At 33.5% G+C, this 14450-nt stretch overlaps 1 protein-coding gene across 1 annotated transcript in view; it reads right to left on the reverse strand.

The window, feature by feature from the left end:
* Positions 1–14450, reverse strand: part of MAP3K5 (mitogen-activated protein kinase kinase kinase 5) — a 199587-nt gene that overhangs the window by 86700 nt on the left and 98437 nt on the right. The window contains exon 8 of the mRNA XM_041739454.1: positions 5501–5613. Within this exon, the coding sequence (XP_041595388.1) occupies positions 5501–5613 (113 nt within the window). The remainder of the gene's footprint in view (positions 1–5500; positions 5614–14450) is intronic.

A 14450-nucleotide genomic window follows, 5' to 3' on the forward strand; every position in this document is an offset into this window, starting at 1 on the left:
CAGTATAAAATACATAGTATATATATTTTGCAAGAGTAAAATGCTACAATAATAATTTTATATGCAAAAACAATTATACACTTATAAAGTTAAAGAAATAAGAAAACTGACAGACAACACTGTCTTGATTACTGTTGCTTTGTATCAAGACTTGAAAGTTAGGTAATGTAAATCCCCCAACTTTGTTCTTCTTCAACATTATTTTGCTTCTTCTGGGTGTTTTGCATTTCATTATAAATATTTGTCTCTACTCTGCCTTGTAATATTTTTGCATTTGTAATCCTTTGTTTGCTAAAGGGAATATATCCTTGTAGACTTATTAAGTGCCACTAGCATTCACAACATTAAAGTATTAGGAAAATTATCTGAGATTTGAGACTGAGGTAAAAAGGTGGGACGTGTCAATTCAATATGTCACAGGGGCATAAGGCCAGACTTGAGGACTATCTAGGGAAAGTGTAGCAAGTTCATTTCATTGTTTACTATTCATTAAAGATCTCAGACTTAGAGAAGTTTACTTGTTAACTTGATAGAGATGCAAATAGTTTTTGTCTAGTAAAATAGATAATCCCTAAGATTTATGACTTGTTGGGCTTGAATTCATTTATTTAAATCAAACTCAGAAATGTCATCTTAACATTTCTTTATTAAATCATCAATGAATACCCTAGCTTCTAAAATGCACTTTGAACTGGACATATCATCTTACTGTTTTCCATATTAACAGAGTTAACCAAAATCTTTTTAAAAACAGATTTATTTTCTAGGGAGAGAGCACAGAGAGAGCAGCAGAGGGAGAGGAAAAGAGAGAATATCAAGCAGACTCCTCACTGAGTGCAGAACCCAGTTTGGGACTCTATCTACAATCCTGAGATTATGACCCAAACCAAAATCAAAAGTCAGACACTCCACCGACTGAGCCACCCAGGCACTCCTAAAAATCTTTTACAGGTGTTCTATTTTATATTTCCTAAGAATTATGGGTTTTTTTTGAAAACATACTTTAAGAAAACAAAATAATCTTTAAAAAACCTTATGCGACTTTCTATGATATAATACACTTAGGCCCTGAGTATTTCAAGAAGTTCATTTGGGAATCCTTCATATATTGTCATAATGGCTTTGCCCCCTTAAAATTTTGTAAGATGAAAAAATTATCCTCACATATGCAACAACATCCATGATCTCCTGAGTATAAAAATTCAACGAATATAAAGGAAAGAAAGTGCACAGGTAAAATGAGACACTAAAAATGGGCATTTCTACCAACTTCATTTGAAAATGAGCTGTTTTTATTTTGTTGTGCTTGCAGAACAATGAGCCAATGATAGGTCTAGCAGCAAATTACGTCAAACATTTAAATAGGGGCTAATGTGCAATAGTCCAAAATTATAGTAATAACAGTTTTATAATAAAATTTCAGGTTTATTCTTGTATGCCAGTTCGTAAGATGAGGGTGACAGTTAACTTGGACGTTGGCATGAATTTTCACATGCTTGTGTCATTTGACTTCTTTTGACAGCCACTGTGATTCCTAATAGCTGGACATTAGATCTTAAAATTTTGGTTAAACATTTTTGGTTAGACTGTTTTATAGGAGATACTGCTTATTTCTTGCTCATCGCATGAAGAGGCTCTGTTGGGCCATCTCACAACTAGGGATGCTGGCTGGATCACTGAGAGTCAGATCCCTGGAGGGCATATATAGAAATCCTTGACAGAATCATTATTTCAACGTCACTATCGTTGTCAGCTTATCATTCCCTCCGTTTCATTAAATAGAATTCTTTTGAAGAATACATTCCCTGTGCAATAATACATTTAGTCTGTAGCATACTTTAAGGAGAGCTTTTACCTCCTCAACTAGATGAGTTATATAGTATCTCTTTAAAAAGAAGGGAAAGTACCTAATTTCTTCCCTATATAATCTCCAATTATCTGAGAAATTGGTCACCTCCAAGCAGGACAAAGGAGTTGTTCTGTGGCTAGTGATGGATTTGTTCTGATCTCCTTTTTAAAACTATCATTATAGAATCATGGACTTTCACATTCAGTAATACAGATTTCATTTTTGTTCCCTGAAATTGAGATTCAAATAGTCTTTTGTCTCAATTCAACGTTATTATATCATCATTATTGTTGGGGGACCCAAACCTAGAATTCTGACTCTCACCCATAAAATGTCTCAGAGTTGAAAAAGTCCACAGAAGATAGGAAAATCAGCAGTTATGTAGTTAACAGTTGAATATTAATTTTAAGTCTTATGTAGCTGAAAATAGGAAGAACATGTAAGATGTGGTTCTGTTTTTTCAAATCTTAGTTCCAAGTGGTCTAAACATCAATGATTATTCAAAAACTGGGAAACTGAAAAAGCAGATCATGAAACAGTTGGTCTTAACCAAACACACACATAACTAGAATTGAGAGTCTTTGGGCAGTAGATTAGGACAGCTAAGAATCATGTCTTACCTTAGAGATCTTAACTGTAAGATGATATATTAAATCTAAGCTTCAGATTTAGTGATTGTCTTTTGGTATCTTAATTTTTAGTTGCTTATCTTTTATAAATGAATCAAAATTTCAAAATGCATCTGAAAAAGGGATTTCACTTTAAAAAAAAGTCTAATTACTAAAAGGAAACTCAGTAATTTGGGCTCATTTGTACATTTGCAGGGGGCCAAGAGAAGGAACAGAAGAAGATATAAAATACTGAGACATTTGGCTAGACCATTTAAAAAATGCTTTTTAAGAATATATCTTTAAAATATGCAAAATGTGCTTGCAAAATGTGCTTTATTTATTCATCTTATTTCTATTACATACTGTTAATATTATATAGGACAATTTATTCCTCTATAATAGGAAATCTTTCCTTGAAAATCTTTTTAATTCTATCTTACCTTGAAAATCTTTTTAATTCTATCTTACCATTAAAAAAATTAAGCACTAGTCAGTCTATGATAATATATGATATAATTTATGATTGAGCAGAACCTAAATTAGTGAGCTTTAATTATAAAGGATATACAGTTTGGAGCGTAAATTAGAGTAGTTTAGAAACCTAAAATTTAGGGATCCCTGGGTGGCGCAGCGGTTTGGCGCCTGCCTTTGACCCAGGGCGCGATCCTGGAGACCCGGGATCGAATCCCACGTCGGGCTCCCGGTGCATGGAGCCTGTTTCTCCCTCTGCCTGTGTCTCTGCCTCTCTCTCTCTCTCTCTGTGACTATCATAAATAAATAAAAATTAAAAAAAAAAAAAAAAAAAAAAAAAAAAAAAGAAACCTAAAATTTATTTCTTGAAGTAGCTAAAAGTTTCATTGTCAAGTCACATTTTAAGTCTGTGTATGTTCTGCACTTTCCCAAATTCAAAATTCAACTTCGTATATTTTCAAATGCTTAATATATATTGTAAATGAGTTCTTGGAAAAAGATTAAAATATATTTTCTTTATAAAGTTATATTAATCATAGTTCCTCAAGCCTCAGGGTGCTGATCATTCTTCTTCTTTTCCCTCAGTTTTATTATAATACACAACTGATATTGATCACATCGTGTAAGTTCAAGGTATAAAATGTGTTTCTTTGATATACTTATATATTGCAGAATGGTTACCACCATGGTGTTAGCTAAGACTTTCATCACATTACATCATTATCATTTCTTTTTTCAATAAGATCTACTATCTCAGCAGGGTGCTGATCATTTTAATCTATGTTGAACTTAAAAATGAGAAGAGTAGGTACATTTTCAAGTCACTATGCTATTGATCTATCAATACACGCAAATCAGTGCTAATTCTTGTAATGATCTGGAGGCTTCCATAAAACTTCACCTTAAGTTCAAAAACGTAACAGTACAAAGTATTTTTTAGATCACTAGTACTTAAAGAGTTTTGGCTAGTGTAGAGTTTGAAAATCAACTTTAGGTACAACATTTTTTTGTAATCATAATTTTTGAAAAGTACAAGTTACCATGTATTTTCTCTGATTTCATTTACCAACTGAAAAAATTATTTCAAATAAAGCTTTGTGCATTGTATACCAGTGCAATCCAGCAGCAACAAGTATTTTATCATTCTTTTAGTCTGGGGCCTTCCAAAATTACTTAATACTCAAACTTTATTTGCCATTCAGGATTTCCCAGAACATTACACATGGCTATTTTATAAGTCCTTCCCAAATAATGTAAAAAAGTTCAGGACTCATTTTTCTTGAAAGAAAATTAAACAGAAACAGTCTCCAGTTAAAAATCTTAAAGGAGGGGTGCCTGGGTGGCTCAATCAGTTAAGCCTCTGCCTTCATCTCAGGCCAGGATCCCAGGGTCCTGGGATCGAGTCCCACATTGGGCTCTCTGCTGAGCAGGGAGTCTGCTTTTCCCTCTCCCTTTGTGCTCTCCCTCTCTCCTTCTTTCAAATAAATAAAATCTTTTAAAAAGATTAAAATATTAAAGAAAAAGATTCTACTACAATTCATAGATTCGCTAGGATGGGTTTTTTTCCTCTAAGAAAAATATGGCATAGTATTTCAGGTCTATAGTAATGACTCCTATAAGGGTTGGAAAGATTCCCGGGAAGAGAATGGTTAGAAACTAAGAGCAACATCTCACTACCATAGACAGTATTCCAATATGTAAAACTTTGAAAAGTGTTATTAAAGCCAGAAGCAAAAAAAAAAAAAAAAGATCACACAAAATTTATTCACTAAGATGTGGGAAATCTTCAAATTCCAAAGAAAGGTGAGCAGATGAAACAATGTCCACAGATAAAAGGGACAAAAGCACATTCTATCAATGGCTACAATTCAGAGATGGTCTCTGAGGAGACTAATCACTGCCAAGACTGTCATCTGCTTATCCTGGCTTTGGCAGGCTCCACCTCCAATACTACCAAAACCACAGTGCTTGAAAGTGTATAAGAGAATCAGAAATATTTTTGATAGGATCAAAAATCCTTCTCCTGCTTCCCTCTTCCTCTAAATCTTAAATAGGAAATGTTGGGATGCCTGGGTGCCTTAGGGGCTGTGCATCTGCCTTCATCTCAGGGCATGATCCCTGGGGTCCAGGATCAAGTCCTGCATCCAGCTCCCCACATGGAGCCTGGCTTCTCCCTCTGCCTGTGTCTCTGCCTCTCTCTGTCTCTCATGAATAAATAAATAAAATCTTAAAAAAAAAAAGGAAATCTTCTTGAATTTCCAAACACTGCCTTATTTGGGAGCTGGGGCTGAACGCAGAGCCCATATTTTCAATATTAGTTTGTGCTGGAACAATAAATATTAACCAGAGGGTTTTTTAGAAACAGGCAAAATCAACTAAAAACCAAATTACATCCCAATTTCAGGATTCTGCATAGTAGTATGAAACACTAAACAGGGAAATATAGTAATAGCAATCCTTTAGAAACAGTAGTAAAAAGCAAAGGGTCTATCTATCAACAATTTTTTTTTCTCTGTACCAAGTTGGGTCAGTTTCTTGATTTCCGTGTAAAATATCAAGCTTCAATTACCAACTTTCCGGAGCTCAAAGGAAGATTCAAACTGGTGCCCAGCTGCCAGGAGAAGGACTGCATAATTAATTCCTGACTGTAGTGATGGCTCAGATTCAAATGCCTTTTTGAACCTATTAAAGAAAACAAATGTACAAGTTTACTTCCTCAGTCATGAAACTCTGCGCATGCAATAGCTTCTGTTTGCATAACTCCAATGCCTGAGCAAGCAAAAATATTCCACTGGCCTTCACCCCAGAATGTAGTGTGCTGTTAAAATTTAATGCTTAAATAACTGTCTTTCCTTGCCCTGGGCTCCACTGCATTCCCTTGCTTAGTTTACCTTTATCATAGTAGCTACTGTCTTTTAAAAAATCCTCTTTTCAACAATCTACCAGAAATGTGAGTTGTGTGTGCGTGTGTACACATGTGTAAGCAGTGGTAATTAAAAAATAAGAACCTGTACCTATTTTTAAAAGTGGTTTTTAAAAAGCCTTAAAAATACAGAAAGCTATGAGGGGACCATCTAGGTAACACAGTGGAACAATCAGTATCATAAGAATGATGCAGAAACAAAATAAAGAATGTCAATTGCACGAAGAAATTAAGAAAAACAGAGATTGTGCCTGTGCATACTAATTTTGGCTCAAAGAGAGTAAGAATCCTTTTCTGAATATGCATGAAACTAAATATCAACCTCTGAAAAATACTTCAACATTTGAAAAGACTTCAGTGTTTGCACATACACTATACTTTCAAGGTAACACTTCTTAGATTCTGTCCAAGGATTTCCTCAAATCCATCCTTTAACAGGCAACAATATTCAATATTATTACATTTGGGAACACAAAGAAAAAGAAAATTAAAATAAACACCCTGATGACCATTAGAAACTGCTTGAGACAAACACGAAAAATACAATCTTTATTTTAAAAAAATATAATCAAGGAAAATTTAAGGACTACATACCGAATGAATGACCACTCGATAATAATAATAAAAAAAAGGTTATACAGAAAAAAATCCATTATAATTTAAAGATAAAGGCATTCCCACTTAAATCAACTGTTAAAAGACAGGAATAGCAAAAGTGGTGGCAGGCATAGTAGTATGCATTACAGTATACTCTTGTCTTTTATACATGCTTGAAATTTTCCATAACTTAAAATGATAAGTTAAATTTCAAAAGGAAAGAAAAAGTACCTTTTCCTGGATATTGAGGATTATGTACCTTTTTAAGTGTCTTACTGTTTTTTTAAAGCACAACAGTCATTTTTAATGCATGACAGTCACAGAATTTTTTAAAAAGATTTATTTATTTGAGAGAGGGAACTTGTGCACATGTGAGTAGGGGAGGAGTAGATGGAGAGAATCTCAAGCAGACTCTGTGCTGAGCACAGAACCTGACTCGGGGCTTGATCCCGCTACCCATGAGATCATGACCTGAGCCAAAACCAAGAGTTGGATACTTAACCCACTAAGCCATTCGGGTCTTACTTTTAAAATAGAACAAGTATCTCTAAATGGAAACAAAAATCAAGTAAGTATTAATCTTAACTAGTTGGACCAAATAGTTATGAAAGTTGAGGAAGAATAGAAAATTTCCAAATGCATCACTGTTGGTGATCAAAAAGCATTTTTACCTCTCCAGAAGTATAGATGTTTTCCAATTCTAAAATGAAAAAAACATGCACCCAGACTGCTGATATTTAAAACTAGTCATATAAAGGAATGACATGATTTTTACATCTTAGACTCATGTAAGTCTCAAAGGTTTTTGTGTTTGTTCAGAGACAAGTGGAAGATCCCAATAAAAAGAATACAGAAGAAGAAAGAAGTTGTTTACTTTCTTTTCTACCAATTCATATCAAGATATGCAATATTTCCAACAAATAAATTCTTTCATTTCCTCTGAAACCAAAGAACATGGAATTTCTCTTAAAGATATTAAAGGAAAAATACAAAAGCAAGACATATTCAAATCAATCAATAAAAATTGATTAAGGGCTTCCTAAGTGCGAAAACCAACCAAAATGAAAAGTCTGGCTTACATCTGTTTTTATGTTACCATAAACAACACATATTTTTATGTTTTTAGCCAAAATATAAATACCAATAAAATTAATAATTTATATGTTTTTTAGGATTCATAGCGCTCCGTGACAATGACTTCAGTATTGAGGAGAAAGTCTTAACATTTTCTGGATTCTCCTGGAGATTAAGATAATGTGTAGGTGTGTTATGAGAGAAATAAAATCCTGTCATATATTATTAATATACCACCCACAGGAATTAAGAATCTCACACACTGTCAAAGTAAATTAGTACTGCATTTCTTGGCTGAAATTTGCCAGTATATATCAAAATTATAAAATTTTTTAAAATTATGCATATCTGTTGACACAATTACACAGCTATGAATTTATACTATGGAAAAGCATCAAATAGGTAATCAAAAATCCAGGTACAGGAATATTTATTATAAGATGAAAAAGTACTCTAAATTTCCCACAATATTATAAAGTTATGGAATAAAATGTATTCCAAATGTTTTGAAAGTTATATAACCATTTAAATTATAGAAAAATATTTAATGCCTGGGGGGAAACTTCAGCTTCAAAACAGATGTAGTAGTCTATTTAGAAGCCATCACTTCTGCTATAACTATAGGGAAAAATGGATACATAATCAAAAACATATTTTTATAGATCAGGAGATCTATGGAAGCAACAACTAAAAACATCTTTGAAATAAAACATCAGAAAGGGAACTGCCCTTCCAAGATGAGCTGAATTGCTTTGTCTTCTATAGGGGTATTTGTTCATCCTGACCATAAGATGAGGCTTGGGCTTGGCATAGGAGAGAAACTTCCTATCTGAAACTCTACCAGGGAAAAGAGAAACTAGTGGATTTCCTGATAGTTGTATGGGTTATCAGGATGGAATGAAACCTGAAGGAGCCTCAAGCATGTAGTCAGTTTTTTCCACAGGACATTAGTTGAATGTTGGGTTACATAAAGGGCTAGGAGATGGGATGGCAGAGTAAAATCTCCTCAAGTCTGACAGTACTTAAATGTAAAGTTCCACTAGCGAAAGAAGCCTGCAACAAACAGGAGTCTCCTCCTTAAAAAAAAAAAATTACCAAATTTTAGAGCTGTATGATATGAAAGAACAAAGAGTTAAACTCAAAACTTCAAAGGGTAGATATGAAATCTCCCACAGTACTTAGGGATAAGGAGATAGAGACCTGTGTGGCTCCCAATCAAAAGCTGAGACAAAATCAAGATAGACTGGGCCAACTAAAACTGAAACCCAGACCAATTCAAGTCAATTGCATTTTCTTATATTTATTTATTTGAGAGAGAGAGAGAGAAAGAGAGGGAGAGAGAGAGAGAGAGCACAAGCATGTTGTGGGGAGAGGGGCATAGGGTGAGGGAGAAAGGACCTTAAGCAGACTCCATGCTGATCATGGAGCCCCATGTGGGCTGAATCTAACAAGCCTGAGATCACAATCTGAACCAAAACCAAGAGTCAGATGCTTAACCAACTGCACCACCAAGGTGCCCCAACTCAATTGCATTTTTTGAGGTAATCAGATTCTTATCCTATCTTGCTAACAAAGTAAAGTGAGAACTTTCTGTCAGAGAAAATAAAATCATCCTCAGTCTTAATAATTCTTAAATACAAAATGTATGGTCTACCATAACTATGAGACATGCAGAAAGCCAGAAAAATGTGACCAATAAACAAAAGAGCAAAAACAGACAAGAGCAGCTGACTCAGAGATAATTCAGATACTGAAGTTTATAAACAAAAAGTTTAAACTAATTATTACAAAAAAATCAAGAAAAAGATGGACAAAGGGGATAAAAAGATAAACAATTTCAATGGAGTGTTGGACTCTTAAAGAAAAAGAATCAGATAATCTAGAACTAAAGCATACAATACCTGAAAATAAGAATTCTTTTTATGAGTTTAATAGACTAGACAGAGCAAAAGACAGATTTGGTGAAATGAAGAACAGGTCAATATAAAGTATCTAACTGGAAGCAGAGAGAGAAAAAAGTGGGGGGAAATACAACAAAGCATGAGACATATGAGACATAGTTAAATTGTCTAGCATATGTATTATTATAACTCCAGAAAGAAGAGAAAAAGAATACAGAACACAAGAAATATCTGAAGACATAATGGCCAAAAACATTACTCCCAAAGTGTTGAAAATATTAACCCACAGATTAAAGAAGTTCAGCAAACTTCAAGTAGGATAAAATAAAATAATCACAGTCTAAATGGTGAAACTAAAGACACAGAAAAATCTTAAAATCAGCCAGAGTGAAAAAGACACACATTACTTATAAAAAGGAGCAATAAAATTGATAGCCAACTTAGCAATACAAATTATGGAAGCCAAAAGATAATGCAATAACATTTTTAGAGTGATGAAAGCAAAAAAGAAGTATAAGAAAGTTGTTTACAAACAAGCAAAACCTAGAAGGATTAACTGCCAGCAGATCCACACTACAAAAAATACTAAAAGTACTTCTTTAGACTAAAGGAAAGTAATTCCAGTTGAAGCACTGAACTGCAGAAAGAAAGAACATCAGAAAGGGTAAATAGGTGGTTGTATATAAAAGATATTAATATTTTAAAAACTGTTGAATATTTAAACTCCCCTAAGTTTCTTTCCTTGTTCAGGAGTGGTAAAGTACAAATTTAAGGTAGACTGTAAAAGCCAAGAATATAGATGGCCATCTCTGGAACTACTAAGCTAAAAATATAAAAAGTGTAAGTAAAGAGCTAATAGGGGATAAAATATAATACTAAATTAATAGAAAATAAGAGGGGAAATGGAATACTAAAAGAACAATGTAACTAATAGAAAATAAATAGCAAGATGGTAAACATACTTGCAAATATCAGTTATCACAATAAATAAAAATGACCCAAATACTACAAATAAGAGATTTGTCAAGTTAATAACAACAATAGCAAAGAAAAGAAAAAAAAGAAAAGAAAGAAAAAAAGAAAGAAAAACAATTTAGTGTTTATGCATCTTTGTCTTTAATCACAATAAAATAAACTTCGTTTTGTTGTCTTCGTGTAAAAATAAATAAATAAATAAGAAAGAATGAATGAAAAAAGGAAGAAAGAAGGAAAGAAAGATAGATTCTCAATTATATATATTTAAGAGACACACTTTAAGTAACAGAATACAGTTAAGTTGAAAGTAAAATGATGCAAAAAGATATATCACTCAAATATTAACCCAAAGAAGTCTGCTGTGACTAATATTAGACAAAACTGACTTTAAGGCAGAAGTTTTTACAAGGCAGAGGAGGAGCATTTCATAATGATAAAAGGGTAATAAATTCAATGAAAAATTTATAATCCTAAATATATCTATTAACATGGCTTTAAAATATATAAAACAAAAATGGACAGAACTAAAAATTAGACAAATGTAAATTCATAGCTGGAGATTTTATTTTATTTTATAAAGATTTATTTATGTATTTATTTGAGAGAGAGCACATAGAGAGAGAGGGAGAAGCAAACTTCCCCACTGAGCAGGCAGTCCTATGTGTGGCTTGATCCCAGGACCCTGGGATCATGAGCTGAGCCAAGAGCAGATGCTTACCAACTGAGCCACCGAGGTGCCCCCATAGCTGGAGATTTTAAAACACTCCTCTCAGCGATAATCCAGCAAGTAGACAAAAAAACACCAATGAGGATATGGAAGATTTGAGTAACAAGATTAACCAAGTTAAATCTGTTTCATGGAACACTACACGCAATAGTGGTGCACTATATCCTAGGCCCTTGAGGCACTTCTCAACAAATTTCAAAGAACTAAAATAATGCAGTGTGTTCTCTTGCCACAGTAGAATTAAACTAGAGAACAATAAAGAAAGATATGTTTGGACATTGGGCAACCTTCTTCTGAATAACCCCATGGGTCAAAGAGAAGTCATGCTGAAAATGAAAAGATATTTGAGCTGAACTATACTGAAAGTTCAATATATCAAAATTTCTGGGATGCAGAATAATTTATACCTCTAAATGCATATGTTGGAAAATGAGCAAGGTTGAAAAATCAATGCCATAAGCTTCCATCTAGAAAAATAACAGCATATTATCCCCAAAGTAGAAGGAAAAGACATAATAAAGAGGAAAAATTAATGAAATAAAAAGTGCAATAAAGAAAATCAGCAGTGCCAAAAGTTGATTCTATGAGAAAATTAATAAAATGATAAACTCCAAGGCAAATTGTTCATCAGTTAGCAAGAGGGAGAGAGAAAGAGAGACAGAGAGAAAGAGAAAGAATATAAATTACTGTTATGCTACACTCAGGAAACAAAGAAGAGGATATTAGTATAGTTCCCATTAACATTGAAAAGAAAGTAAAAGGAGGGGTGCCCAGCTGGCTTAGTGGGAGAGCATGTTACTCGTGATCTCTGGGTTTTGAGTTCAAGCCTCACACTGGGTGTAGAGATTACTTAAAAATAAAACCTTTTAAAAAAAATAGAAAGTAAAAAGATATTCAGAACTTCATGCCAATAAATATGGCAACTTAGGTAAAATGGAATATTTTATTGAAAACCACATAGTAACATGATTTAATAAAAAATGGAAACTCTATATCTATACAAAATTTACTACAATCTGAAATTACTTTTTTTCTATCATCTATCTGCCCCAATAGAGTGTAAACTCCATGAAAGCAAGGACCTTGTCAGACTTGTTGGCCATGGAATCTCTGATGCCTGAATCATCAGGATGCCTGACACAATGCAGGTGAATATGAAATACTTGCTGAATGAAGAAAGTCTGCATTGACTTCTTACCAAGAACCAGGCTGAGACAAGTGGTAAATAAATACAGTAGTTCATCGCAGACTCAAATAATCTATTCACTTTCTTCAGTAGTCTAAACCCTGACTTTGATAAAAACCATATGACCAGAAAGCTACATCCTTAGACTACATTAAATTAATGCATTGCATATCACCTTCATCATATTACATTTTAAAGTTGTTGAAATTCACTACTTAAGAAAAACATCAAGGACATTATATAGCATTCACTTTTGTCCCCTGAGCATCTTATATGAGAAATTCCTTTCATTTATTGCTAGAGAGAGCAGTTTCTTCTGAAGATGTAGCATATGATTCTTTTTTCATGCTAACTAAAAGCCCATTGGCTTGGAGGTCAGTTATGCCAAGCATGTTGATCCTTATTAGTGGCATACTTGTATTCTCTAGTTCCTTGATGATAATTTTCCAAACATATTTTTATCATTTCATTATTTTTTAAAGACTCAAACTTGATATATTATTGTTAAAATACAGATGTTAAAATATAGATGTTAACATACAGATGTTAAAAGAATGAAAGTATCCATTTTAGCTGAAGGTGACGCATCAGTCATTTTAGGGTAATTGTGTCACCATATCAAACAACTGCAAATCCCAGTAGCTAGCAATGCCTGTTCATGCCATATTTCTATGTTGGTTGGCTCAGCTTTGCTCACACTGTTTTCCTTCTGAGACTCAGTCTAAAGGAGTATTTTTCTCCAGAAAACGATCAAGGAAAAATACACATGGCACAACCACAAACACAGCTTTTAAAGCTTCTGCTGATAATGAGTATCAAGCAAGACATGAATGCAAACCTGGTGTGGGTTAGACAGATCACCTTCCTATGAACAGGGACAGTATATTTCTAACAATAAAACAACATAACACAGATGATATTCTGTACCCAAGAAAGCTGTGATTAATGCCAAATAGTAACTATACCAAAAAGACAACAAATATAGCTGCCTCTCTTTACTGAGCACCTACTAGGTACAAGACATTGTACTAGACGTTTCAAGCATAATATTTCTAATTCTGACAATTTTTTAAGGTAGAGAGGATTCCCTCAAGGTTACTGATCAAGATACTAAAGCCTGAACATATTAAGTTATGCACATTAAAAGTGGTAGAGTAGGAACTTGACCCAATTCTGCTCAATTCCAAAGCTCTTCTTCTCTGTATCACCCTGCCTACTCTTTGGTGTATGTTCAAAAAATTTTTTAGTTCTTTTTCATTTCTTTCTGTTTTTTTGTTTTGTTTTTGCTTTTTAGTAAAAGGGAGTTGGGTGAAACAGGAAAAATTATCCTTTTATATTAATGATAAAATTTATATTCTACATATAAAAGAAACAGGTATTGATATGTTCTTGGAAAGAATAACGTTTGTCACAAAATATATTTGATTAGTTTTATTGGAGGCTAATATATTTTTTAAAGATTTATTTATTCATTAGAGACACAGAGAGAACGGCAGATACACAGGCAGAGGGAGAAGCAAACTCCCCTCAGGGAACCTGATGCAGAACTCGATCCCAGGACCCCGGGATCACAACCTGAGCCAAAGGCAGACGCTCAACCACTGAGTCACCTAGGTGCCCTGAGACTAGTATTTTTGAAGAACTTATATGGCAACACTGCTGAATGTGCCCATAAAAGTGCACCAAAGAAGAAGTTTTATGTTGTTGAAACTTCACCATTTAACTAGCAAGAGGATAAATGAACGTGGACATTAGTTCTTACATAAAGAATCTATCAACAATGGATTAATAGTGTAAAACTCTCTATAAAGATAGAGAAATAAAATGGCTGGAGGTGAGTAAGCTAAATTAAAGACAATTTCACGAAATAAAGAAATCCTAAGGATGAAACCACATATTCACATCTTAAGAGGATTCTAGTGACTACATTTGAGCAACTGTATGAAGTTATGTCCACTATTGTTGATTTTTTTTTCTATTTTAGTACTAAATATTTACTGGAAAAAGTAAATAATCTGCATTTTTCAATTCATTATTACATTGAAAAGATGCAAATTTCTTAGTCGAACAAAGCAATAGATTTTTGTTCAAAGCTGCCTTATTATTAGCAACTGTATTTGTCACCTGATTGCAAGC

Source organism: Vulpes lagopus, chromosome 2, assembly GCF_018345385.1.
Source record: "Vulpes lagopus strain Blue_001 chromosome 2, ASM1834538v1, whole genome shotgun sequence".
NCBI classification, from domain to species: Eukaryota; Metazoa; Chordata; class Mammalia; order Carnivora; family Canidae; genus Vulpes; species Vulpes lagopus.